The sequence below is a fragment of the Aquila chrysaetos genome, chromosome 18 (genome assembly GCF_900496995.4).
Source record: "Aquila chrysaetos chrysaetos chromosome 18, bAquChr1.4, whole genome shotgun sequence".
Classification (NCBI taxonomy): Eukaryota; Metazoa; Chordata; class Aves; order Accipitriformes; family Accipitridae; genus Aquila; species Aquila chrysaetos.
The window spans coordinates 134234-162095 of NC_044021.1; the positions used below are offsets into that span (position 1 = coordinate 134234).

General features: G+C 45.0%; 1 protein-coding gene and 1 long non-coding RNA gene across 5 annotated transcripts; one reads left to right on the forward strand and one right to left on the reverse strand.

The window, feature by feature from the left end:
* Positions 1-171: 171 nt before the first annotated feature.
* Positions 172-18177, forward strand: UBE2QL1 (ubiquitin conjugating enzyme E2 Q family like 1). 3 transcript variants are annotated; one of them, XM_030042169.2, is made up of 3 exons: positions 172-1746; positions 2591-2637; positions 9137-16876. In XM_030042169.2, exons 1-3 carry the CDS (start codon positions 913-915, stop codon positions 9174-9176), a joined length of 921 nt encoding a protein of 306 aa, XP_029898029.1. In that variant the 5' UTR covers positions 172-912; the 3' UTR covers positions 9177-16876. The 3 variants fall into 3 exon arrangements, with proteins under 3 accessions (XP_029898029.1, XP_029898028.1, XP_029898030.1); XM_030042170.1 differs by lacking the exon at positions 9137-16876 and adding an exon at positions 3047-3537 and having other exon boundaries at positions 174-1746; XM_030042168.1 differs by lacking the exon at positions 2591-2637 and having other exon boundaries at positions 16849-18177.
* On the reverse strand, positions 10146-27860 carry LOC115353175. Of its 2 annotated transcripts, XR_003927472.2 has the most exons (4): positions 26945-27860; positions 24140-24319; positions 20231-20326; positions 10146-10241 (listed from the first exon to the last, which is right to left on the reverse strand). It is a non-coding gene; the product is annotated as an uncharacterized LOC115353175 (long non-coding RNA). The 2 variants fall into 2 exon arrangements; XR_003927471.2 differs by lacking the exon at positions 10146-10241 and having other exon boundaries at positions 20059-20326.
* Positions 27861-27862: the final 2 nt, after the last annotated feature.

The window sequence follows — 27862 nt, forward strand, 5'->3', positions numbered from 1 at the left end:
GCACCCCGCGCTGCCGCACCGCGGAGCGGAGCGGAGCGGAACGGAACGGAGCGGAGCGGAGCGGCCGGGCGGCGGCGCTGCGCGACGGGCGCCCGCCGCCCGCCGCTCCGCCGAGGCCCGCAGCGGCTGTGCCGCGGGACGCGGAGGCAGCGCGGGGGGCGGGCGGCGGGGGCTGCGGCGGCAGCGGCAGGGGCGCCCCGCGCGGCGCCTCTCCCCCCGCCGGCGGCGCCGAACAACGGGCCGGAGCGCGCTCCGCCGCCGCGGGAGAAGCGCGGAGGCAGGGGCGGGGGCTGGGGAAGGGGCTGGGGCTCCCGCTCCGCTGCCGGCCTCTCCCGCCCTCCCCGGGGGGAGGCGGCCGGCGCGGCGCGGGGACCGGCCCGCCGGGGGGCCGGCGGCGATTGGCTCGGCCGGCTGCGAGCCGAAGGTGCTGGGGGAAGCCATCTGCAGCGCAGGCGATTCCGAGCGCCGTGCGGGGGGGGGGGGGGGGGAAGCGGGGGGCTCTCCCTTGCGGGTGGTTTGGGTTTTTTTTTTTTTCCTCCCCCCCCCCCTTTTTTTTTTTCCTCTCCTCTTCACGGGATCATGGCCGCGGCAGCGGGGCCGTGATGTCCCCGGGAGCGGCCCCGCTGCTGCAATGCCGCCTGCCGCAGCTCTAGCGAGGGGAGGCGTTTGAGCGGCGACCGGCGGCCGCACATCCTCCCCGCGGCAGCGCCGCCGCCTTTCTCTCCCCGCCGCCCGCGCCCCCCGCGCCCGGACCGGCGGGAGAGGGGCCTCGCCGCCCGCCCGGCGCCGTCCCCCCCCCCCCCCCCCCCCCCCGCCCGCGAACAGCAAACCCGGCGAGCGGGGCTTTAAATTAACACTCGTAAACCCGCACCGACCCATAAAGGCGAGAGGGAGAGCGGAGCCGCGCACAACATGGCCACTCTGCTGCGGAAAATCGGGCTGATCCGGCTGCACAACCGGGACACGGAGGACCCCAAGCACCACCACCACCACCACCGCAGCAGCAGCCAGCAGGGCTCCTCGCTCAGGGGCAGGGGCAACCAGAAGAACAGCAGCAACAAGCCGCAGCCGCAGGGCCCCCCCGGGGGCGGCGGCGGCGGCGGCGGCGGCTGCAGCAGCAGCGAGAGCAGCCCCGGGGGCCACAAGAACAAGAAGGCGCCGGAGGTCGCTAAGCAGCCCCCGCAGCCGCGCTCGGCCGGCGGCAGGGAGAAGCCGCGGGAGGCGGCCCGGGAGCCCGGCGCCGGTAAGGAGGCGGCGCAGCGGCCCGGCCCCGGCCCCGGCCCCGGGTGCGGGTCGGGGCCGGCGCCGCTGGTGCCGCTGCCGTCGGGGTCGGGGCCGCTGGCGCCCGCGGGCCGGCAGCAGCACTGCACGCAGGTGCGGACCCGGCGGCTGATGAAGGAGCTGCAGGACATCGCGCGGCTCAGCGACCGCTTCATCTCGGTGGAGCTGGTGGACGAGAGCCTCTTCGACTGGAACGTGAAGCTGCACCAGGTGGACAAGGACTCGGTGCTGTGGCAGGACATGAAGGAGACCAACACGGAGTACATCCTGCTCAACCTCACTTTCCCCGACAACTTCCCCTTCTCGCCGCCCTTCATGAGGGTGCTCAGCCCCCGCCTGGAGAACGGCTACGTCCTGGACGGCGGAGCCATCTGCATGGAGCTGCTCACCCCCCGTGGCTGGTCCAGCGCCTACACCGTGGAGGCCGTCATGAGGCAGTTTGCGGCCAGCTTGGTCAAGGGGCAGGTAGGGCTCCGTGGGCTCTCCCGCGCCGCGTGCGTGTGGCGGGTGTGCGTGGGGGTGTGCGCGCGCACGTGTTCGGAGAGGAACCCCAAAGGGCGGCGGGTCAAGCCGTGCCTGTGGCTGACCTTGGCCAGGCCTGGGTGACAGGTCTGCCCCCGAGGGCCTGGTGTCACTGGTGGGAAGGAGGCAGGGACACACGTGTTTTGCTCTGGGGTCCCTTCTCAGGCAGGTGCAGCAGAGGTATGGGGCAGCTCGGAGGGGCGAGGCGTGTCCTCCTGCCTGTCTTTTGTCCCCGTGCTTGGCTCTGCTGCGTGTGGCACCGAGACGTGGTGCCCGTTGCCCCCCGCCCCGAGGGGCATCTCCCTCACCCCAAAGCAGAAGGGGCTCTTCAGGCTCCAGTGGCGTTGGGATCCGAGTCCTCCGCCTCCTGCCCTTCACCAACTAGTCGGCCATACTGGCTGCTCTCCAGCGTGAAGGGCTGCCGCTGGCGCAGGGCGCGACGCTGGAGCTGCTGCCCCCGGGTCTTTGTCTGGTGCCGCCCTGCACAGCATCCCTCGGGGAGAAGGGGTGACCCCCGGGCTCCCGGGTTTGGGCCTTGGCGCGCAGGGCAGAGCTGTGGCACAGCGTTGCGCCTGGAACTGCTGCCCGAGCTGCCGGCAAAGTTGTACCAGTTTAAAATCTCCCTGCCTGAAAGGAACAAGTAATTTCGGGGATGCACTGCGGTTGCAGCAGCTAGACGGTTCCTGCCAGCTCTCCTCTCCGGAGGAGGTACCCGGTTCCCCTGGCAGAGGATCTCGTCTGAGCTGAATCAATGCGTTTTATGCTTTTTTTTCTTTCTCTCCTGCAGAATATCCTTAGAAGAGAAGTATTTCATGAGCCGTTTTTAATAAATGGGTAAATATTGCTGGTGAAACTCGTAGCCAGTCCTTCTTTATGGTTATTGTAGTGGGCAATATACACATGGCTGTGACAGGGTGATTTTCCTGTTCACTTCGTGAATGCCCTTGAACCCAGGGGACATGCACATCTCCGCGTCTGTCAGTAAATGATGCTAAGTAACTTCTTAAATACATATCTTGGCAAAGAGGGGGGGGGAAGAGTAAATAATAACATGTTTTTCATTTGCTTAAAAATGAGGTTACTCCTGTTTGCCTCTGTGGAACTGCTTGGATGAGCAGAAGTAAAGGCTTGGTTTCTTTTAAGACTGAAAATTAATTTTGGTTATTTAATGGGCTCTTTTGTAGGTGGCTTTTCCTCCTTTTTCTCTGTTTGATTTGGGCCTACTGCTCCTTTTTTTAATCAGGTAGTATTTTCCTCTGCACTTCATTTGAAGAGGTCAACTTCCCTAGGTCACCTTGGGGAACAAAAAACATCTACCAGAAAAAAAAAGAGCCTTAATTTACATTGAGCCTGGGGTATGTTGAAGTTCTGTAGCTACTCTTACTGCATCTCACTATTTGTTAACCCATCTCTTTTTATAGACATCATAGTTCTCGTTATTTAAACAAGGATTTAGAAGGACAATGCTAGATTCTCTCAATTTTTTTAACAATTCAGCATCTTTCTGCAGTGTTGAATGTTGAATGCAAAAGGGTTAAGTTAAGATTTACTGGGATCCTCAAATGGCTCAGTGAAGAAAAGCACTAGATTGTTTTATTAGTAATAAATGTTAAGCTATGTAATCTGACAATTTTCTTCCCTAAACCACTGAAGAGGTTTCCAGAAAGTAGTGGTAATTTCTGATAGCAGAGGATGTTTCTGTGTGCATCATTAATAAACACATTTAAAATGCAAGAGTTTCAATAACGTTCTTCCAGAAGTTTACAAAGTTGATTATGAAAAAAGAGAATGTGTGTGGTATTAAAAAAAAAAAAGGGCAGAAATAAATTGCTGCCAGTAACTTAGTAGTTAAATAGCTGTAACGTGCACCGTTCAACCTCTTGGCTTGTTCATTCCAAGTGGGAAGGTTGATAGGTAATACTGACAATAAATGTAATTTCTGGGTTACAGAGCCTGTGACGGGTTGTCAGCCTGTCATCGTAGCCGGGCTCCGCGTCATGGGAGCCACGTTTCTGTAATCGCACTCCCCTCGTTATGTAATCTCGACTCCATTGCATAATAGGGCTCAAAATACGACAGGCGCTCCCCTATCCCCATTTCCTTTCTCAGTTTACAGGTAATCTACTTTTGACCGTATTTTTTTGAAAACGAAAATAGAGCCGCCGAAACGTTGAGAGCCGAGGCGCTGCTTTTCCCGGGGCTGCGGGGCTGTCTTTGGGCAGCTCTCGCCGTGCGGAGGGTAGTCTCGGTGCCTGCAAGGAGCTGGCCTGAACAAATAGCGATGGCTTACACCAGGTTAATTGTGTAATTCCTGTAAGCAGCCTGCACCCTGCAATAGCACGAAATAGTCAGCACGCTTGCTATTAATCAGAAAGGCTGGAAGGGTGAGGTCCGTTCGCCGCCGCCCCAGAGCGACCCTGCGCGAGCGAACGGCGGCAGCCATGAGGCCGAGCGGGAGATGGGGCGCTGCCGGTGCCAGTCGGTAAACGGGACCTTCCAGGGATGTGTCGCCGGTCCGCAGCGCCGTGATTTAGCCTGAAGTCATTGTGAAAACTGGAGCTGGTGACGCATCCGAACGCGCGCCTCGGCAGCGCGGGCGCTGGCGTGAGTAGGCAGGACCGAACTTCCCGCTGGCGTACGTTCCTCCTCTTGGCGATTTGCGTGATAAAACCGAGGTGGCTGATTTCACTCAGCGTTTCTCATCGGTCCCGTTTTGCTGAGCTAACTGTAATGGTGCTGTTCTCTGCCGGTTCTTCGGAGAGAAACGCAGCGCTTCTCGGTTGTGTGATTTTGTCAGAGCTAATAGTGACCTATGAACATACATAACCTTCTTTTTTTGACGAAGTGATCAAAAAGCAGATGGAACTAACACTGAAAATACATTTTTGGGCAGTCATGATTCTTGACAAATTCAGATTTTTTTTTAATGGATTTCACAGGCATTTTAGCAGAGTAAAAGAAAAATTGAGAGAAGACATTCTGACATGTCACACGTGAAACATTTCACTCAGGAGTTATGTCCGTAAGGAGATGTAAGTGCGCAACGCAGAAATTAAGAGGTAGGACTTTTCCGTTACTTTTCAGCATTGCCCTCGTATGCGGGGAAGCCTGGGTCCGGGTTCCCAAACCTGAGCATGTCTCCCAGGGGCTGGATTTTAAAGCAGGGTGGCTGTTTCTCCCAATTTCACCAAGCAGGAACCATATGCCTCAGGTGACCTTGCTTGAGAAAAGTCCTACCTTATGGGACCTATACCCTTGCTTCCTGTCACGAATCTAGTATTGCATTTTTAGATATTTTTTGTCTGGAAAACAAAATGTTTAAAATAGAAGAGAGACAATTTCTGTTTGAATGAAATGATTCAACCGTCCCAAACTATGCTTTTTTTCTTTTTCTTTTTTTATTTTTTTAGTTTTCAAGGGAAAAAAAAAGTTAATTAACAAACAAGTTGGGGTTTGTTTGGTCGGTTGCTTCAGCTATTCAGCTGAGAAAATCAATTATTCACACAGCTCTAGTCAATATCTTGAGGGGAATTCTCAGTACATCAAAGGCCTAAGACTGTTTATCTGTCTGGGATCCGGAGTCCTATTTTAAAAAATTTGGTGTTGTCCTTAACTCAACGGTAGCCTTGGTTTTAAGGGGATGACTTTGTACTTGCTTCCTGCACAGTCAGCTGCTCGCTGGCTCCCGTCATCGTGGGCGAAAGCTCGAAATGGTAGCCGTGAGCCGCTGCAGAGCTGCCGGTTGTTTGTTGTCCTGGGGGCAACTGTTCGACGTGCCTGTCCGGGCAGAGCATCCATGTCTGTCTGTCTGTCTGCCTGCCCAGGCTGTGGAAGTGGCCTGCTGAGCGTTACTCCTCCTTAGCAGCACCCTTTAAAATGGTTTATTGATGATTTAAGAGAGAGATTTAAAAATGAGTCTCTTGCTCTCCGCTTCCTGGTAACGGTGCCATTGTCGCGATAGTAGTAATTAACGGAAGGAAGGAAGGGGGAGCAGTGCCGGTCGTAGGAGGGTGATGAAGCAGCGGGAGGTCCTTCGTGGCTCTCCGTGAGTAAGGCACACGGCTGAGGCCAGCGCCTGCGTTTTGGGGAGGAGTCATCTCTCTCATTTGAAAACATGGTGGATGATATGATCCCAAGTGAAAAGGAGCAGAGTTTGTCCAAAAGTGGCAGAGGACTTTGTGTCCTGTGATAGACGTGTTGTTTCTCACTGGAGAGGAATGATTTGACGCCGGTTTGGTTGAAAAGAGGACAAAGCTATGTATGCCAATGTCCAAATAATGCATCAGGAATGTTTTTTTTTTGAGAACAACTAATGCAGCTGCACCTGATGCCCTGAGGACTTTGGGCTTACGCTTGCACTGGTGCTGACCAGTAGCTGCCTTGTCCTCCTTTTTACGAGTCCCTTGTTCTCTCCCTGGAGGCTGGGGACAGGACTGCTGGCCAAAGACAGCTTGTCAGGTAACTGGCGACTCTGCAGGTGATGTCATGGAAAAAGTTCTTCGTTTTGAGGAAAATACTCCCTTATTCTTCCAGCGAATAGAAAAAGCGTAAACATTTTGTCAGGACATACTAAAATAGGAACAGGGACCCCATAGTTAATGAGCGTTCTTGCTGTAATGTATATTCAGCTGTAATGCTGCTGTATAATGATTTAAATCAGAATCAAAATATAATTTGTAATTAAGATTTAATTTTCTATTGGAAAATTTCCTGAATTCAAGTAACAGTTGTTGGTATATAGTACTTTCATCCCCCGTAATGTTAGAAATACCTCAGTGGAATCCCGTTTGTTTGCCTCAAGAGGTATGTGCCTTGTATGACTGTTGGACTGATTTATCTTTCCATTTTAAAAATATGAGTATCCCAGCTGACTTCTACCAGACTGAAGCAGGAGAAATGGTCTTATTTTATGAAAAACAGATACAGAAGGTAGCTGTTAATCATAGTCTAAATTACTCCTCCTTCATCCTTTCAAACAAAAGCATGAGTGAGCAGATAGCAGATGGGACTTGCATGGTGTCCAGGAGGTCAGCAGACTCCAGGTCTTTCAAATATGTATAGCAGAAATTAATTGCAAATCCATGGGTTTTCATACTCCAGATGCTGGGTTTGAGGACTGTAGCCATGAATAAATCAGCTAATCTCAAAGGCTGCAGAAATGTATAGAGAACACAGTGGTCTCTAAATTATTTGGAGCCATTGTATCATATTAGGGCCTTAAAAAATAAAACCGGCTTGCTTTTTGCTTTCTATTAGTAGCCCGGGCAAATGATGCCAGTTATCACCAAGAGAAGAAACGTTGCTTTAAGTCCGTGGTTGAAAAACACATTGACTCACATACAAAGATAACAGAGGAGACAAAGAATGTATTACAGGGCTTGTTCCCCATGAACAGGTATAAATGCTGGGCCAAAGAGGTAACAGAATATTGTTTAGCTACAGAGGAAAATCAGATATATTGGCCTTCTAAGATGTCTCTTTTATTGCAATTGAGAAAAGTAGGATTTTCAAGCTGAAGTTTTACATGGCACCTTATACATTTGCTATGTTGAGATGCTGGGATTGATGAATGGGCTGGAAAAAATATTGTTCATATGTACTCTGGTATATTGCTGTTCTGACTATCCACTATTATTATGCAAATATATTCTGCTGAGAGGAATGAAGACACAGGGATTCCAACTCATTGAAGTGGGAGGCTGTTTTAATTCTCTGAAAAAGCAGGGCGAACATAATCTCCATTTTACCTCTTCAAAGCATAAAAAGGAAAATTTTAAAATACTTTCAACAATCATCCTTAGTGTTAAAATAGTCATCAGATAAGTTAAATCACTAAATTGAAACAAACTGCTTATTTTAAAACATGGTTTTATGGCAGGTAGAACTAATTCTTTCTGGCAATACTTGGCTGATCTCCTAAATAAGAATTTAAAAGAATTGCCACTTTGGATCGTAAGAAAATTGACTTTGCTCAAAAGAGCAAGATTCTTCTTTCCTGAATTATAAAAGAAGTCCTTATTTTCTTCAGTGGAAGTGGTCAGATAGAGAACTGTGTAGCATTTGGGTTTTTTGTCAGATACTTTGTTGAAGAATTGTGTTTTTTCAAGTGCAGAAAGCCTAGTCCCAAGGGGTGACGTTGTGTCCTCTTGGAGGAGTAACCTAAATAACCCACTTTCTATTGTGAGGAAGATTTACTCTTCCTCATACAGGCTAGCCTTGCAAATATGCAGATTTCCTAACATCTACACAATGCCCTGGGATTTCCGTGCATGACCGGAGACTTCCAGATCGAGGATTTGTAACTCCACAGTAATTCTGGTTCTCATATCGTGGGAGCCTTATTGCCAGGCATGATTCAAGGCATGTCCCCCGACTGGGCATCTGCTCTCACAAAGTGGGACATTGGTTAAGTAATGTAATATTAGCTGTGTCTCTTTTTTCCATCTAAGCTCCTTTGGGCTGATGAGAGTCAGTGAAAATCTCATCTTTTCCTTGACGTATTCAGTCCTTCACATGCCATTTCCAGTTTACAAATTATCTTCTCCTGTAACTGTCAAAAAAGGTAACGCTGACGCTAGGCACGAGGGGAGATGGGAGGATGGAAGGATTGCCAGGTGCAATTACTCCGCTGTTAAACAGGGAGAACTTCAGGGGGTGCGGTGATTATGCTGTCTGAACGGCTCAAAATATGTCTTAAATTTAACGTGCACAGGATCCAGTTGTCTCACTTGTAAGTGGAATACCAGGCTTCTGTTGAATGTCATTGTATTTTTGAAAAGCATGTGGCTTGGGGCTGGTCTGAATCGTACTCCACGCAGTCATTTCTAGAGGGTGCTGGGCACTCCGCAGTGTTGGTCTTTAACTCCGGCTGGGCACAGCGGTAATTGAGTAGTTTGGAAGTTGCAGGACATGCTGCATGGGAAGGACATGGTACTGCCACCTAACCTGGCTGGCTGTGAAACCAGCACTGCGCTGAGAATTGAAGGAGCGTAAACTAGGGAGAAGTGTAGGTGTGCTTTGACAAAAATGAATTTGCAGTCCCTACTGGTCTGCACGGAACAAGTAAATGGGCACCACACCTAGGACATTGAGGTGATTCCTCTTCTGAAAGAGGATCAAGGTGCCAGCCAATCTGATTTGCCCCATTCCAGTTAAAAGTCAAACTGAGGAGTGGTACATCAAGTGTGCCTGTCCTCAACCATGTGTGGCAGATGCGTGCCTGCCTTGTGCACGTGCAGAGTCTGTCTTGGAAAATGTCTTTTTATCTGCTTTGTGATTTTGTGTGTGTTGTTAAAATCAATGGTCCTCATTGATTTAATCCTCTTCTGCGCAGGCTCTCCAAAACCCCCGGAACCTCTGCTGTGACTCCTTAATAGAGTTACAAGTCAGTCACAATCCCAAATCTGCACGCAAAGATGAGTGGAAATAAACTGGAGGAAGAAGGAGTAAGCCTGCGTTATAAAATGTCCTGGAGCTCAGATGCTTCTCATAGTCAGGCTTTATGAGCTGTGGAATGACTAGATATTTCTCCTGTTTCTAGGTTTGTGTTACAAATGGTAACAAAACCCCAGCTGCAGTGAGAAATGTAGGGCTTATTTCCATTACATGTGCCCATAAAAAAACCCTAAAGCATCACAAAGCAGAGGAAATTGATGTTACTAATTTTTCAAATTTTCTATGAATTTCTATAAATGTCAGATTTTCTATAAATTTGACAAGATTATTTCTATTAAAATATACCTAGTATTGAAGTGTTCTGTAATTATTGAGGGGAGGAGGATATTTCACAGTTAGAGCACTTAGGCTGAGGGGAGGTGATCTGAGTTAGCTTCCAGGTTTTGCTGCTGACTTCAGATACAGTCATGGGCAAGTCATATAACTTCACTGTATTCCTCTTCCCCACCTGTGAACTACAGATAATCCTCTTTCCAAAGGTCATTTGAGGATACATACTTAAAGCACTCGGAAGTGGAGACTATGAGTAGCTGTTCACGTGCATCAGTATGAGACATATCGTAGTCAAGAGATTGACACATTTGTGTAAATAGCAGGGGAAAAAGTGCATTGGCTTGTGACTCTAATCTTACCAAATTTGCTCTTAATTTGATTAAATGTTCCCAGATGTAGCCTGCTTGTTACTCCCGTTTGCTTTTTTAGCATGGTGAAACTTTGGCAAATGTGGAGATAGACATTGTTGTCTGGACTGTAGCTCCTTTGTCTTTACACTCTGTCGTAAAGGATGGTTTGCTTTGCTTTGGTGAGGTTTACACCCGTGGCTGTGTTTAACTTGGGTAACTTCAGGTTCCTGACGTGGAGGACCTGTGGGCTGATGCCAAGAGGGGCTGTCCTGCTCCCAGCCTTTTTGCCTGGACTTGCCCTCAGGAACTCTGCTGGTACCTGATGCCACAGAGAGGTAGTCCAGGGAGCTCAGCAGGAGGCTGAAAGAGAAAATGTCCCTTTGCTGTCTAGACTAAGATGGACAGGGACCATCTCTTTTGACAGAAGCCCACCATGTTGTAAGACAGCACCTTTGGCCCTGGATATGCTAGAGGCACCTTCCAAGAATGTGATGGGCTGCCAAAATTTTCTTGTTCTTTTGCCAACGCAGAGTTTGTCCCACCCAAAAAATGCAGGAAGGGAGTTTCTTAACCCTCACCTGTACTGAAATCACGCTGCTGACTCTGTGCTAACTTCTGGGAGAGGCAAGGAAGAGCAGCGCGGTGCTCCGTAGCTGTCAAACAGGGACGGGGGCTGCAAGGTGTTCATCTCAGTCAAGAGCTACTTGCACCAGGCTGCACACAGACAAGTGAGCATTAATAATTACCCAGCTGGAACACAGATTTCTTTTTCCTGGACAAAGAACAGTCACAATCCCAGAAGGAGCAATTTATAGGATGCTTTAAAGCCGGAACTTGCTGAGTTTTCACTTCTTTCTATGGATTATTTTTAAAAAGGAGACCAAAAAAGGCGTGGAAATACTGCTTCAGAAATTACACATTTGCAGGAAAACATCCTATTTTTAATTCACTTAGGCTGCAACATTGACAGTATTTGTCTGCATCATTTTCTATACTGCTTTGTTTGAGCTATAGCTAATAATTATATACAGTGCAATATAAATTGTGTGCAGTTTTTGAGACGTGATTAACTGTGCCTCATCAGTACATGAAGGAAAAAAATTATAAGCCGTGTAATTGGTAGGAGAGACTGTGTATATTGCACTCTAACAGTGATGTGACACATTGTGATCATTGCACTGAGAGCATGATGGTAGCTCACTTTAGCATTGCTCTACTTTTGAATGCTTCTCTAAAGCCAGCAGAAATATTTTTCTCTGTCAACTTGTTTAAATATTCCAGAATAAGACTGGTTCAGGCTTAAGCACTGGATTCCTCTGTTACTTATCAGAAAAGATTTGAATATGTTTGCGTAGTATGTGGCTTTGAACAGTTGAGGCCCAAAGCCATTAGTGGCTGGCACGTTAGTGGAATGTGCTACATACTGGAGACTCACAGTGTGCTCCAGCTCTTCAAAAATCCACAGTTTTTGCATCATCCATGGAGAAGCCTGGGACATCAGACTTGGAAAATGGGCATATCTTTGTGGGTCTCCCTCCTGTCCTTGGAGGGATCACCACAGATGCAGCGTGTGGCACAGTGACGTCCTACAGTCTTTTGTGTACTGCTCTAAACCTTTGCTTGTTTTCTGTCTCTTGACATTTACCTAGAAGTGGGTCACTAGAGCCTGCTATAGAGATCTCTTGAGAGATGAAGGGAGAAAATTAAATTGTACCCGTGCACCCTTATGCTGGCTTAAATGATGGGCCACGTTTAGCCCCATGTGTGGAAGGCAGATATGATTTGCCCTTGGAAGACCAACCTTGAGTTATTTGCATATCCAGGATTAATGAAAGGAATGCAGGGCTGCAGAGTTTGTGTTAAGACCAGTGCTAACAACGTGAAGGCTTGCCTGCTTTTGAGTCTATTAGCTGTGTACTGTTTGCAATGAATACAACTTTTTGTTAACCAGTCCCGGAAAGAAATCTGGGTGTGCCTGAAGGGTTTGCTGTGGCATCTGAAGAGACGTGTAGCTCAGGAGCTTAAGCTGTTTCCAGAACAAACCTCAGTCCTGTAAGGGCTGATGACTGCGCACAATAAATCTCTGTAAATTTGGGACCTAGTAATGCAGGGACTTGCATCAGGAGAGGACTGAGCACAACCTTGAGGGATTCGGGACCTGGCTAGGCAGTGCCACAGCTGACCTGTGTTGGCAGTTCAGCTCCAGGTATCTAAGTTGGACTTAGAGACCTCCACAGGTCCCTTCCAGCCAGCACTTCGGGGATTGTATGATCCTCTGAAAGGCCAGCCACCGTTACGTAGTCCTGTCCTTCCAGGTAGTGCCAAAAGTGATGCGACACCTGATGCTGTGTGCTATGCCAAAACTGTTGGGTTTTGGTCTGGGAGCTGCTATAGCTGGTTTGACGAGAGAGAGAAATCCCTTCATCGCTGCCAAAGAAAACCCCTTGAGGCCATCCTGATTCTGGAAACACCAGAAGAAGCGTCAGGACTGTTTTTCATGACACGCAGGCCAGACGAGGGCAGGTCCACAGCTGCAGTGGGATTGCAGGGCTAAAGAGCTTCGGGCTTCCTATTCGGTATCTCCGTACAGGGCTTAGCTCTGTCTTTGGACCACTTCGTGACACGGTGTTGTTGGGGAAGAAGAGATGTGGTGCATTGCTGACAATGATACTGAAGGACTTTAAAGAGCTACTAGATGTTGAGTTGAATATTTTTGAGGATGTGCTTCAGCGTCACACAGTGTTCTCAAGGGGAGGACACGCTGATGCGTTCATCATTGTGGAGAAATGTGGAGGCTACTGCGGCATCACCGAGAAGTAGAAAAGCTCCCAGATTTGCCCACAGTGGTCTGTAAATGTGGGTGCCAAATCACGTGCAAGGTTTACCTCGGGTCTTTTGCTGAATATGGCAGGAGGGAGCCATCCCTAGGTATGGCCAGGGTCCCGAGAAGGCTACTCGCAGCAGGCTCTGCTGGAGGAGGTCTTCCTCCTCACAGTTCCCAGGGCTATAGACTGGATCCTTATCAGCTGTTTGTTCCAACTTATTAGTTTGGGCAAAGAGGAGGTGAGTGGCATGCAATTGCTCACCGTGCCACACAAACTGGGCGCAGTGAGAGCACAAGCGAGAGAGGAGGCTGAGCGCAGCACACGTCCCCCTGTGTTTTGGCATGGCTGTGTAAACCAGTTGGATGCTGCGGCATTACTTTCACCTTTCATATGTTTCTAGCTTGTTAAAATTGTATCTGGATAAGTACATGAAGTCACAGCAGATGGCAAAATCTGAAATGTTCTCTCCAACTCTTTATTTTAATTAGGTTTTCAGTTATCCCTTTATGAAAAGCACTCTGTGAGTGTCTGAAAGTATTGCAAGTATTTAAATAAGCTCCTGGTGTGACTTCTCAGAGCGAAAGTCGACATTAGTATCTTTATGAAAGGCTTTCTTGGGTTTTCTCTGTTGGTTTTAATCTTCTGTGGAATGTTTTGATATTGTTCAGCTATCGGTTTGATATCTTTTCTTGATTTGGTACTGGACACATCAAATCATTGGTGTTGCAAATGATCTGTATTCCTTACGTGGCAGTAGTGATGTGGGTGGTTTAGAGATTGGTCAAAATACAGTTGTGCGCAATTGACCTATGGCCAGCACTGTATTTACGCACTGTATTTACCATATTTACAGAATGCAGCAGCTCATAGTCTCCTGACCAGAGTTAAAATGACTGCATGTTTAAGTAGCAGTCTGAAAATAAACCGTAGTCACATCTGGTAACAGTGCCTGTTACAATGTTTGGCACTTTCTTTTATAATTGCCTCCAAAATGCCATTTTTTAGTTAAACTTGGAAAGAGTTTTGTGGGAATGGCAAAAAGCTAAAAATCATTACGACAGTAGATACCACCCAAGGATAGACCCAAAAGCATCCGAACTGTGTCGACTGAAATTCCACCCTTCTTTCTTTTTACCTCAGGTTTACTTGAGGCACCAACAAGGGAAAATTTCAGTCCACGAGGTTAAATTTTATCCAAATTATAAACACCTGGCAGGATATTGGTTAATAAGAGACAGTGCTAACCATGCCACCCATAGTTTCTGTATAAACATAGAAATGCACGGACTACAGTGGGGTAGAATTCGATGGTCTTTGATGATGCAGTTTATATACAACCTGCAGATGGTACCAGAATGTGTTTTAGAAGTGGATTTAATGATCCTTTACATTAATAACAAAGAAGTATGAGAATAAACTCATGGAACGATGCTCATTTCATCTGCTGTGGCTCCAGTAACATTTTAGATGATGTGATGATATTCGCTGCATTACTGCAACACCAACGAATTCTTACTTTCCTTGTTTGAAAGCAGTATGCAGCTGACACTGAACATGAGCAATAGCTGTGCTCAATGCAAAGATCCTATTTCTAGGTACAGATTAGTATTAATACTTTGATGAAGCTGGGAAAGACATGGATCGTACTGTGCTAGGTGCTATGCACACCGTTCAGAAAAGTATCGAAGCATTAAATGATAAAAAATAATATGTATAAGGCAAGAGATGGCAAATGGACCTAATCCAGAAATTAAGTACTAGAGTAAGTTTATAGATTACTTTCAAAAGTATTTCATTGGTGAGATTTTGAGGACAGCATTTTCTGTGCTGATTTCATCTTCTGTTGCACTTTGCTTTATCCTTTCCTATGTTTCTCTAAGTATGCTTCCAACAAAAGCTCAGATTAGGAAGAAAATACAGAACATGTTTTGTAACAACAAAAATACTTCTGCAGGATGTGTAAGGTAATTAGTCAATGAGATTTTAAAAATATGTTACCCAGTTTTATTTAATTATTCCTTTTGTCACAACTAAAAAGGAACATTTTCTAAGAGAATTTATTGGTGGGGTTAAATTGAGTACCATTCAGATCATCCTTATTTGGGAACTATTAATTGCCAAATTAGTATGGGGATGGGGAAGGTGTCTTGCTGTTTAGTCTATCAAGAGGTATTTAAAGAAGAAATACATTGCTAGTCTGTAAATGGCGACCAGGGAGAAAGGCAAGGAAAAGCATCGAAAGGTAGAATAGCTATTTTTCTGAAAACCAAGTGGGTATAAATTGGCTGTGAATAAATCGAGGTGGGAATTAGAGGCTGTTCCTAATCTTTAGTTAAGGTAGGCTCTGAAAGAGAAGTCAAACTGCACAGAAAAACGACTTACTAAAACAGGAGTAGGAAACAGCTTTTTTATCTCATGTGTCCATAGTTTTGTTATAATAGGAGTGGCGCTGAACACAGAAGTGTTATCTGTGCAATATTGTGACACCTTTCTAGACTGAAATCATTTGTCCACACTGCAGACTAATCTTACTCATTTTAGTCTGTAAAAATAACTTTGATGCTCCAAGGACAGAGTTTATTTTCTTTTTTCACCTTTTTTTTTCCCTTTTTTCCCCTCCATATACGTGATTTTTTTCTCAGTATTATTTGTTGCACACGATTACAAATGACAAATTTTTGGTTTAAATTCCAAATTGACAGTAGAATATGGGAGGCAAAAGATGCAGCCTGATGCATCATTTTGAGCAAAAGAATAGAAAAAATGAGAACACACTAACTTGGTTCTTAATGATTGTAACCCTGGAATATGGTATCTGCTTATCAAATACCATTTATTCTAAAAAAAGGCTTTCAGTGCAGTCTATCAAACAGTTATTAAAATTTAGACTTGTGACTTTAATAAACTTCTATTTTGTGACAAATCCAGTAGGCTTAAATACTTTAAAGGGTGTTATTGCTGTAGCGTGGAGTAAATCTGCAGCTGTATTTCTTTCTTGTGTCTCTGCTAGTCGGTAGTTGTCATGGACCAATGTGAAAAATAAGGAGAGCTATTAATAACTCAGTAAATGTCTCTGTTGCCGAATGAGGATCTGAAATTCTATACTGCTGTGCATTTAGAAGCAATATTTAATTGCAAAGTAATAAAGATGCAGCATGTTTAAATGTGTATATTTTCGTTGGTTATCAAACTTGTCATGAAGGGGTAATAAACGAATTAGAATTTTTCACGTAGGTTGGAAGCAAGTTGGTTTTAAGGTGCTCCTGCCTTTAAGCGATGCCAGGGCTATTCATTTCTCACGGGTCAGATTAGAAAAAGAAGAATGGAGCGCGTTCTGTGGGATGGGTGTAATTTCTAGTGACGTACCGCGTTGGCGGTGGCGGGGGGGAGATGCGGGCAGCACGCGGAAACGCTCTGCCCTTACGATGGTTCTCCAGGGTCGTCGACTCCGCGATACTCACGCCTGGGACTACGGTACGAGTCCGGCGTCAGAACCGGTGTGAAACCTCTTTCTGCCTCCCGGCCCTGAGCCGGTACCCCTTGCAGCAGCCTGCCTCCTTCTCCACCCCCAGCTGCTGGCCCCGGGGGGCCGGGGGGGGCCCTGGGGACCCCCTTCCTCTCCTGGGTCTGGAAGGGGCGCGGGGGATGCCCACAGAGCCCGAGGAGCCGGTGGGAAGCGGCGTCCCGCCGTGCCGAGGCACCGTTTCTGGGGCGCGTCGTCGTGCTCCTCGCCGTCCCGGCCCGCCTCGGGCTGAGCCCCCGACCCGGCGGGGTGGGCGCGAGCGTCTGCCCGCCGGGCGCGCCGTGGCGGAGGTCCCGTCGCTCGTTTGCAGGGGTCCTGGCGCAGCAGGGCGGGCGGCGAGCCCCGCGGCACGGCGGCTCACGCGGGGCAGCCTGCCAGCGCAGGGGCTCGCTGGGAAGAAATAGCCCCGCAGATGTCTGGGGTTTTGGGTTTTTTTTTCTTTACCGCATAGCGTTTCCAACCATCTCTAATAACGCCTTTGTCTGCCCCAGTTTGGGAACTCTGCTTTCTGGTACCTGTAAGTGGATGCCTCTTGGCCTGACGCATTGAAAAGTTAAGCTGTGGTTTCCAGCGGCGTGTTCACGTGTTTAATGAAGGTTTTCTTTTTTGTTTGGTGCAGGGCCGTATCTGCAGAAAAGCTGGCAAATCAAAAAAGTCATTCAGTCGAAAGGAAGCTGAAGCAACGTTTAAGAGTTTGGTGAAGACCCATGAAAAATATGGGTGGGTCACCCCGCCCGTCTCTGATGGCTGATGTTAGCAACCTGCACTTGACAAAAATGCTGAACAAAAGTACTGTGACATCTCCTCAGTGCTGTACACCGCCCATCCTTTTCTACTTCAGCTTCAGTTACATACCATGAATGTCAAGGAGACATCTAAGTTATTTATGAACAGATGTGTTTACAGAGGGAGAGAAAAAAAAAATGCTGTGTAGGATTATATTTCAAGACTGGAGAATGGTCATCATTGAAGTCACTTGAGCGGATGCTGAGATTGCGTCATTTGCCCCCATACAGCCCACATTGTCTTCAGCTTCTTTCCATGACAGCAGCACCAAACAGCAGTACTGGAAAGTCTATCCATTACTGCTCAGTTCATTTAAATGTAAATGAAACAGTTAATATTTAATAGGGAAGCAGTGCATTGCAGGTACATGTTTGCTGTGCTGTTTATCTTTGTCTCCTAGCAGGTCAACATAACTTGAAGATTTGTCTTTATGTGGAACTGTGGTCTGCTGTGACTAAATTTAGACCTCATTTGTGCTCTATATATGACCTTTAATTCATAAATGAAACCAGAATTAAAATGCTGAAAGGTCCTAGTGTTGAAAAATTATTAAGTGGAATCACCCAACCGGTTACAATGTGCTATCTATGCTGATATTGTGATGTGCTGTTCAGAAATAAACCAGTGCAGTTAGCTGAAGGTTAGGTGGTTTTTTTAAACACATCCATGCCAGGGCTTGGAGTGGTTGGTTGGTGGTAGCAGAACCATTATTAGCCTGCCGGTACCTTCTGCGGTAGCATGTGGCCTGTCAGTTCTTCAACATGGCAAAACAAACGAATGGAAATGGACAAAGCAACCTGAAAAATTATCTGCTTAATTTTAAAATGATATGCCAGTGACAGAGTAAAAATTTTCAAGTCAAATGGAACTTGGTTTGTAAGATGATTTGCATGACTGGAATTTTCTTTTTTATTTTCACTCAATAGACATTGTATGTACTTAGAGCCCAGTATCTGAGAAAACCCGCTGATGTATATAAATGTCCTATTATTTAATCATTAAGATTTAAGTTTTCTGGTAAACAAATTGAAAAAAACTTTCTAAGGGACTCCAAAAAAGCTGAAGGTAATGTTTAGAATGGTATAAGAAAAGCATTAAAAAATGTGGATTCCAAATGGAAAATCGTATTGGACACATGCTGAATAAAATCACCAGTATCGTTTCTGTTGCCTCAGGAATTTAATCATTTTGGCCCACTTTTGCATTCCAAGTAATAGGTTTTCTATTGTGAAATTCTAGGCACCTTATAGATACATCTCTTGTGGTGATATTTTAATTGAAAGCAGGACAGTATTGATTGTAAGAGTAATTTGGAGGGGGAAAACGGTGTGTGTTTGAAAACACTTTCCATTATATGGCTAACACAAGACCAAATCAAAATGGTTGACCAGTTTCTGTTTGTATTACAGCAACAGTGGAGACTATACAGAGAGTTTTGGGGTTTGGAGTTTGATTTAAAACTACAGACAGCAGAGAAGAACAAAAGAGTAACGAAGGACAATGGAGTTCGAACACAAGCGAAGAAGCAGCAGAGCAAATGTTCTTGCAGTACTGGTGCAAAAACACTGTTCAGTTTATCTACAGATGCTTTGCCAGTGCAGCAGTTTGTCAGTTAGATAGAGAGAAAAATAATCAAAGCCTTCACCAAAATGGTTATGCAGGCCAGAGCCACTCAGTTTTGGGGACATAGCTGGTTTCTTACACTTCTCATCTCCATCAGCTGCCTCTTCTCTTTGTGCTCTGACCATTTGTGGTATACACCTGGTGTGCCTTATCTCAGTTATAAATGGCAATGCTTCGTACCACAAATCTGCACAGACCTTGCTGTGATTTATCTCACCCTGCTTTATACTTGGAGACCGTGCTATAATCAGTATATATATATATATATATATACTTTACCCCTAAAACTGTGTATCAATTCTGTGCATCCAGCAGCAGAATGTGTCTTTTGATTGAGGAATAACATTTCAAGTAATTTATTTAATCAGTTTTATAAACATTTTTTTGCTATCCATTATGAAAGAGGAAACTAGTATGTTTAGTTAGGCATCAAATAATTTGCAATCCCTAGTGGGACTCCCTGAGAACAGATAGAGGGATCTAGCACTGGAAAGCATGAGGTTTGTTATTTCCCTTCAGAAAAGCTCTTCCCTCATCAGCACAGTAAAATTATGTTAAAAGCAGTGTGAAGGTGTGGTAAGTCTTTTGGGGGGATTATTTCATTTTCTGCTGTTTTTTTAACCTGTCTCTTTTTTCTGTCAGTGGGTTATTTTAAATCTTCCTGAGGACTATATCTTTAATATTTAATTAAAGGGTTAGCTAAATGGAACGTAGTGGGTGGATTGCTACCACTTCCCTCAAACCTACTTATTATGTGTCTTCTTAAGTGTGCTTTAAATAGTTAGAGCAAACATCATTGCTAAAAATCACAGTTACTTTCTGGCTGTAGGAGGTTCTCTGTATCACTCAGAGTCTTGGAGCAGTAGGAGAGGCAAATCAAAAAATGTGGAGTGCTTTGAAGCCGTAGCAGAAGGCGAGCAGAGCGCGTGTGATGAGCTGCAGCAACAAATTGTGCAAGGAAGAAAGAAGGAAAAGTACACTGCATGAACTAGGGCAGGATGGCATTCCTGCCGCACCAAAAATAAGACTGCTCCTATTGAAGAGAGGATGGCTTATAGCAGGAGCAGCCTGTGCTGGGGGAGATGCAGGAAAAAGGGGACAGCAGGGAACGCAGAAGCATTATGCTTCTGACCAGGGAGGAAGGGAGATGGCTAGGAATGTAGTTAATTAAGAGGTTTAGAAAGAGGGTTGATCTATTTTAGGGAAAATTAGTTCATGGGTTTTGTCTAGCTGCCTGCTAGGCAGGTTCCTCTTTCTCTGCAACAGATAAATTGGGAAAGGAAAGGTGTGCGAGAGGAAGAAAGAGAGCAAGACCTGAGAGAGAGAAGTATGGGCTGAGGAGGATATAACTGGGCAGCTAAAACACGGGATAAAAAAAGACTGATGCTGGAAGGGTGTTAAGTGAGGGATGAAGGGAAAACAGCACAGCACAGTACCAGAAAAAGCAACAAGGAGGGCTGAGGGACAGCAGTTTCGGTAGGACCTACTGCAGGAGCTGATTGCAGAGCTGCTCCAGGGGCCTGTCTGTTGAGGGAGCTTCAGTGAAAAAGATCCTATAATGTCCTTTTTATTTGTATCCTAGAAAGTGGTACGTGCTTCCTCCTTGTTCTGTCCTCCTGGCAGTTGAGAAGGGTGTGAAGATTCGGAGCTGTGGTGTGGAACTCAAATCAGGCCGTCCCCTCACTTCTCTGACTGAGAAATAAAGCCAAGTGTCATTCCCAGATCCTAAACTCGAGGAGGCCAAAAATCAAAATAGATTGGCCAGTTGTCTTCTTTGTCAAAGTTCCTCCATATCAAAGAAGTGGGAGGATTTTTTTTTTTTTTGCAGACAGTAAACGTCAATATTCCCCCTTTATCCAGTCAAAAATCTCCTCAGGACTTCTTGTAAAATTAGCAGTCAGCACAGGTCCTCCAGCTCTCATTAGACCCCTTTTATCAGGGATATTATTTTCCATCTGCTTTCCCCAGAACAGATGATTAATTTGAAACTAGCATCTGGGGAGGTGTGAAGTTGTATTAGGAAGTTAATTCCTGGCTTTTTTACATGTCCCTTTGGAGGACCTTCTCCAAGTCTGAAAAAGCTACTGGACTGAACACGGGCCTTGAATGAAGAAAGCTTATGATAAAGGAAGAAAGCTGTCTCTGAATACCTAAACACTGAAAGATCTCCACAAAGAACAGAGCTGATGATTTATATGGGAATGTATTTCTGTGTCATTAGAAATTGGTCCTAAAAGTTCAACAGTCAAAAACTCCGCAGTCAAAGACCTCTTGAACTTGCCTTCTTTTGTTTCCCAAAGGCAGTGTGTCTCCTTCATTCCAGCCTAAACTTCAGTACCGTGTCCAAAGAAAGATAAAAGTTACAGTCTGTTTATTTGGTGCTGTGACACTGTATTATATAAAAAAAGACTCACTTCATTCTCCTTGTCCAAAGCAGTACATAAGATCCTAAAATGGAGCTTTTTGCATAAATAGCAGGGTTCGGACAAAGCCTGCCTAGTATAACAAACACACATGATGTGACTGTAATATATATACTTTTAGAAAACTCATTTAGAAAGACATTCAGAGTGGCAGCTGACAAGCAGTGATTGCTGTGATGGCCAGTGCTCTGATGTGTGTGTACTTGCCATTCCACAGGAACTTGGAGTAAAGAGAATTCTCTTCTTGATAGGCTGACTATACAGAGAAAATACTGTAGAACTAACTGGCATTTGGGCTTTAAATCTCAGGGTTTTCTTCGCCACATTTTACTCTTTTATTTTTTCAGGATTTTCAGGCACAGGCATGGAGCCATAGTGTCTTCGTTTTACACTAGCATTACGGCCAGCATGGTTATTTACATGACTCCAATGAGGTGGTTGATTATGAACACACTTCTTGTTGATGAAGTTTCTAGAGGATAACTGTCTTCCAGCTGAATGCCTGGGTGTGGAGCTTGGCTGATGTACTGAGGACATACTTTTTAGCATTAGATGGGCAGATGCGATGCATGCTTAGGCATCTGAAAGCTTAGCTGAAATTACATGGGGAAGCATTTGCACACAGTCAGTGTGAAAGGTTTGTCTCTTCCATGCAATAGGTAACTTCTGGTGAAGAAGGTTCCTCTCAAACTGTACGATGAACTACATGAACAGAATTAAGCAGGCCAACCTGCTGGTACAATATAATTTTCCAGTTACGTATCCCCTCCCTGACAAGCACCAACCTATATTAAATAGTCTGCTACAGACATCACATTTCAGAAGATGACAGTCAGTGGAGATGTTGAAGAAAATCTCCTGGGTATGTATCTCCTCCAGCCTTGCTGGTCGGTGCATTCCTGGGGGAGGATGCAGCCCTGATCCAAGTGAACCAGAGACCGAGAGGGCTGTGTACATGTACTAAGGGCATGCACTGCCCTGCAAAGTGCCAGCTGGGGGCAACAAGCCTCTGAGCTCACCTAGGCAATGTGCATACCAATCTTGCAAATACTTTACAAATGTATGTATTACTTGGATTGAGTCAAAGGGTTCAGTACATCTCTGACCTGCGTTCAGATTTGCAGAGCAGATGGGTTACTAAACACGCACTGGAGGTTTTCATCTAAGTTAGTGGCACATTTAAAGTTTTGCTTTGCTTGCTCTGAAGAATAAAGTGGCTGTCAAACTAGGTCTGAGGACAAATAGGTTGCAAGTGAGTCACCTGCTATTATCAGCACAGCTGCACTGGAGAGGTGGTTTCATCTGTACATCAGAGGGTAGAGGTGAGGTACTGCAGCAAGAGCAGCCAGTAGGACACTGCAAGAAGTTATAAAGACAGAACTTGCCTCTCTGTTCCCCACCCCCCCATATTATTGACTACTTAATTGCATCCTTTTAAATGTACATTGCTCTGCTTTGTTAATTTTACCCCCCTTTATATCATTTCAAAGTTTTACTGATATGCTAAGGAAACCTTAAAACAAATTATGTAAATTTACATTTAAAGCCTCCATTTCAATCTAGAAGCATGCAAATGCCATGCTGACACCTGTCAAATTTCACCAACAGCTTCCTCACACTAGTAAGTCTTGGACAAATCAGTGATGACGGTAGTGAACACAAAAATAGAAACTGTGTAATTTGGATGTTTGACTTAGTCTTTTCCCTGATTGCTTTGTCTTTCAGTTTGATTGACTTCAGCTGAGAACGTCAAGCTAACAGCAGTGAAACTGTCATAGTGTTGTTTATTTATAACAGTTCCTTTTGTTCATGCTGCTAAATAAGGTGGCAATAAATATTCATTGCAGTTGTGTTTCACCAAATGGGACTTAAGAGATAACTCCTCACACTCTGAAAACGTTACATTTTATACTTAGGGTTTGCCACCACACTTTTAGCATTCGTTATCTTTTGCTGTCAAATACTCTTGTGTTTTCTTATTCAGTGACCTCATGTATTTTAAATTATTTGTGGTTTACTAACAGAAATATCTGAAGTATGTTGCAGGTCCTCTTGGCAAAATCAGTGAAATGTAACTGAACCAAATCTCATTGTCTGTGTGATTTAGAGTTCTTCACTTGCTATTTGCATGAACAAGACCTGTAGACTTTTACTAAAGATTCCCCTTCTGAAGTTCCTCATCAAAACCAAGACTTCAAATTCAGCACAAAATCCATGCTGACATGGATTAGCATGCACCTTGGGAGTGAAAGCAGACCATCCTTAAGAGAAATTCAAACCATTTCTTCATTTATGTCAGCATCGTTTAGTTCTGAGAATGTATGATAACAATACAAATGCAGGTAATGCTCTAACCTGATCCAGCTTTGAAGTTAGCCCTGCTTGAAGCATGAGTTTGGACTAGAGATCTCCATAGGTCTCTTCCAAACTAAATGTTTCTATGATTCTATTCTATTATTTATATTATAAATTTTGCTATTCAGAGGTACCAGGGAAACAAATTTAATGGCCAAAAATATGCCTGTGAAGCTCTACCTGATTAATAAAGCTGCTAGCCTCCAGGAAGGGCCAGCTGATCATGACTCTGTACTTAGTGTAAAGTACTCCCTTCCAAGCACCCTATGCTCTAACTTAACTGCATGGATGTAGGAGTATAAAGTGGTGCAAACACCTGCTGAAGGTGTCACTAATTAGCATATCCACACTAAAATTTTTGCATACATACACAGCTACCAGTCCACTGTTATAAATATTTTCCATGTAAATAGGTGTTTTGAGAGAACTTTTAGTTCTGTTTCCCTGAAGAACTTTAAGGCTTAACAGGTTTTTCATGTTGTCAGTTTCCCTACAATGCAAGATTGAAGAATACTTCCCTCAGTAGAGAGAACAGGAAGGGAACCACGTAAAGCAAGCCTGGAGCTTACCAGTGGGATCTTCTGCAGGAAAATTCTCTGAATTCTGGAAAGCAAGTTACTGTAATTGAAGTTTTCAAACATTGCAAGGCTTTCATAATTGCTAAGGTGAGCTATTGAATTCCTAGGGCCAAAGCCCCTGTTCTCAAGCTCACCCTGTTTTTACCTGCATCCTCTAAACATTCTGCAAATTATCGTCCGAGGCGAAAAGGATTTTGGTGGCATTTCTGACAGGGATTTTCAGCTGGAATATATCACAGTACAGTTCATCTGCTTGCGTTTGATGTCCCCGTTCTGCTGCACAACAGATCCCAATCTGGTCAATACACAAATTTCCCCTGTCCACCTGGTAGAGTCAAAGATAGCCAGTGTAAGGACCTGGATTTGTCTTTCGTTCCCTGCTCCCCGGTATCCTTTGCATCACTGTTCCTGGATAGGAAAGCCTTCTCTGATTGAGCTTATTTTGCCCCCATTTCTGAGATAAAGTTGTGTTGTCAAGTACCCCTCCCTCACAAGCGCAGTCAGAGCACTTGGAAAAACAAAGGGATGGAACAAAGGACTAATCTATTCCAAGTGACTAGCCCTAGAGCCCAGCTGTTAACATTGCAACAGTGAATAGTGTTGTGATTCAGCTTCTTTATCCTCTGCAGGCGCAAAAGGGAGTAATACTAGACGTGCACTTGGCTTGGATGTTAAGCATTGCAAGAGCAGTTTTGCTGCTTTCAAAGAGCACAAGTGGTGCCCAGCCTTTACAGGGTCTCTGGCGAACAAGGGGTACCTATGTTGAGTTGCCTATCACCAAGCAGGAAAATATCTGACTCTTCACCTGACCTTTTGGACAGTTACTCTACAGGCACTCAGTTATTCTTGGTGTATTTTTAATTTTTATATGTATTTTTATTTTATGTGTACATATATATGTGTATATACATATACACGTGTATATATAGATATATAATATATATACATAATATATGTACGGGGAAATTTGGACCCAAATCAAGACTGAAGCTGAAACAGACTGTTCTGGTATTCTTTCCACCGTAACACCCATAAGACTTTCAAACCTGGAGCTACCTATATACTACATATCCATCTTCTGCAGCACTTGGGGCATAAATGACAACTTCATCTGAAGGCCATTTCTACTCTTCTTTCTGTACTGGCAGTAATAAATTCAAAGGTTCCTGCCCATTGGAAGTGACCTGAAGAGAAAATGTATTTCTTGACATGAATTTCACTGACAGATGACATGATCCACTTGCGAGCTGGAGCTATCTACAAGTCACGCACCAGCTCTCAGAAAGAGACGGCTAGACACAGCCCACAATACCTAGGGTAAATTCTTTATGGAAAAAGCATAAATGTAACTGGGCAAACCGGGTTATGAGTAGTGAGGATCCATCATGGTGAAGGTGGCAAAGGAGTTGTCAGAAACAGTCTCCACCAGTACACCTGGCGAGCATAAATTATTGTAGGTAACCATGTTCCTGGAAGAACTTATGAGCTCTTTGGAAGGAAAAGAAACAGAAGTTATTGCAGCCTCCTGAAGAAGCAGCTTCAGTTTATGCTGTTGATTTCTCTTGAAATCATCTTTTGACAGAGAAGAACGTAAATTCCTGTCGGTAAAGAAAGCCAAACTGGGAAGGATGAGAAGTCAGGGGGTGCCCAGAAGTTTGAAAGGCTACCAGAAAATTCTTCTTTATTCCTTTTTCTCCTACATTACTTCACATGCCTGGAGCAGCCATTCAGTTAAATATACCTTTCCACCTTCCCAGTATTTTCCCCAAGAGATCTGGAGTACATATGGATCATACCCAAGGGGCCTTGTCACTGACACCATCGTGGGCCAGCGTGGACTCCTTTTACATGAAAAGGTGCAAGTGCTAGTAGTAGGGAAAGTACTCACAAATGTTTGTGTATTCCCTCCATCCTCAGCTAGCAGGCATCTGTAACTTGCATGACTCTTATCTGCTTTGCAGAGCTATACCTGATTTGATATGTTTTTAGGTAAGTTTTGTGCAGCATACCACCAGCTGGAAAGAAAGTGGGAAGTTGCCAGTATAGCAAGTAAATTGAAGTGTGTGCTTAGCTTAATGACCTCAAATCAACATTGCTGCTGCCTTTGTGTGGTTTAAAGTTATGATCTGCTGGATAAGGGCAATAGTGACAGCTATCTCCTGTTAGAGCTAATGTATGAATCCAAGAGTAGACAGCCCTGGTTCATAACATGGTCATGCCATCTCTTGTCATTGGAATTAATTTCAAGAAATAAATTCTTTCTTCAGGACACTTTTTCAAGTGATCTGAGATTTTGTCATATGACATGTAACAATAGCTCTAATGTAATAGAGAAACTGAAGCATCATTTTATTTCCCAATGCCTACATCCCTTTGTCCTCTGATGCTGTAAAACAAATGATGGAAGCTTAAGTATACTCATTAATTCATGAAGTTAAACAGCTGGCATATCCAGCTTCAACTGAACAGGGCAAAGCACCGAATGTTTTTTAAAGGTTTGGCCAGATTTTTCTCTATATAAGAAAAAAAACTAGTAAAAGGATAGGACCTCCCTGTTTCCAGTTGAAAAATGTCTTCAAACGATCCTTAGGAATGTCCTTATCTTCTTAGGGAGGCTAGGTTTACACTCAGGGCAAACAGTCTTTTTTAAACACTTTAAACACTTTTTTAATGCCACTGTGCATTGCTTCCAGCTCCCACACACCTGTCCAGCCCCTGGTTCCCTGACAGACTCAGCCAAACCAGGAATGCCATTGCTCAGTGGATGACAACACTGGCAAAGTTTAATCAACATCAGTAACGTAAGAGACTATCCTCTTTGAGTCAAGCAACTAGTCAAAATTCTTTGTAGGCATTATTTCAACTAAATTAAATTCGTTCAATCTGGAAGAGAAGCATTTAGGTATCTTTGATGGAATCTACCCACTTGTAAGAAAATATGCAGTCTTACCTTCTTGACCTTGGGAGGAAATAAGCAATAGGAAACTGGTTTTTATTTCACAGCTCCTTGACCAGAGAGATCTCTGTCTATGGGCTACATATTGAAAAGAATGATTTTTTCTTCCCAGTTTTTTCCTTGACTTCTCCAGCTGAATCATCTGCTGCTGCCTAATAGATAAATCTACCAGATTCCTTGTGATGGGGTAGAAATGGAGGGAGGAGAGCAGGGCAGGGTAAGGGGAGAGGAAAGGAAAGCAAAGTTAATGCTGAGCAACCAGCAAGGCTGTTACCTATCTAGCCAAAGGGAGCAAATTCAGAAGATCAGCTGACAAGAAAATGAACTCAGCTGAGGCAGACAACCACCTTCATGTCACTCCTTCTCTACTCTCCCTGTTTGCCGCTTTCTATCAGTAAGGCAAAAATCCATAAAAGAGCATCACACAATTAAATCTCAGCTCAGAGGAAATACCTCCCTTCATACATCAGTCTCCTTCTTCCTGAGCAATGTAACATTTTGGATTGAACCTGAGAAATTACTTGAAAGTTTCACCTTGTCATCCATTTTCAGAAACAAAAGTAATTTTAAAAAGAAAAATCCATTTTATCAGCACTATTCAGAAGCATGCTTTTTACTCAAATAAAAAGAACTTTTTACTTTGTGTAAAGGGACTTTGTGGAAATCAGTAAGAGTTAATTGTAGACTTCAATGGGAGTCGTGTATCATTCGGAGGATATGATGGCTTCTCCAGAGTGCTCTGAATGCCACAGTGCTGGGTGTTGGACTGAAGGATGCCAGAAGGCACTCACGCTGCCTCAGAGCTGTGCATACCCTCAGGCAGCAACTGAAAAAGGTGGTAGTAAGCATAGTATCATAGAATCATAGAATGGTTTGGGTTGGAAGGGACCTTTAAAGGTCACCTAGTCCAGC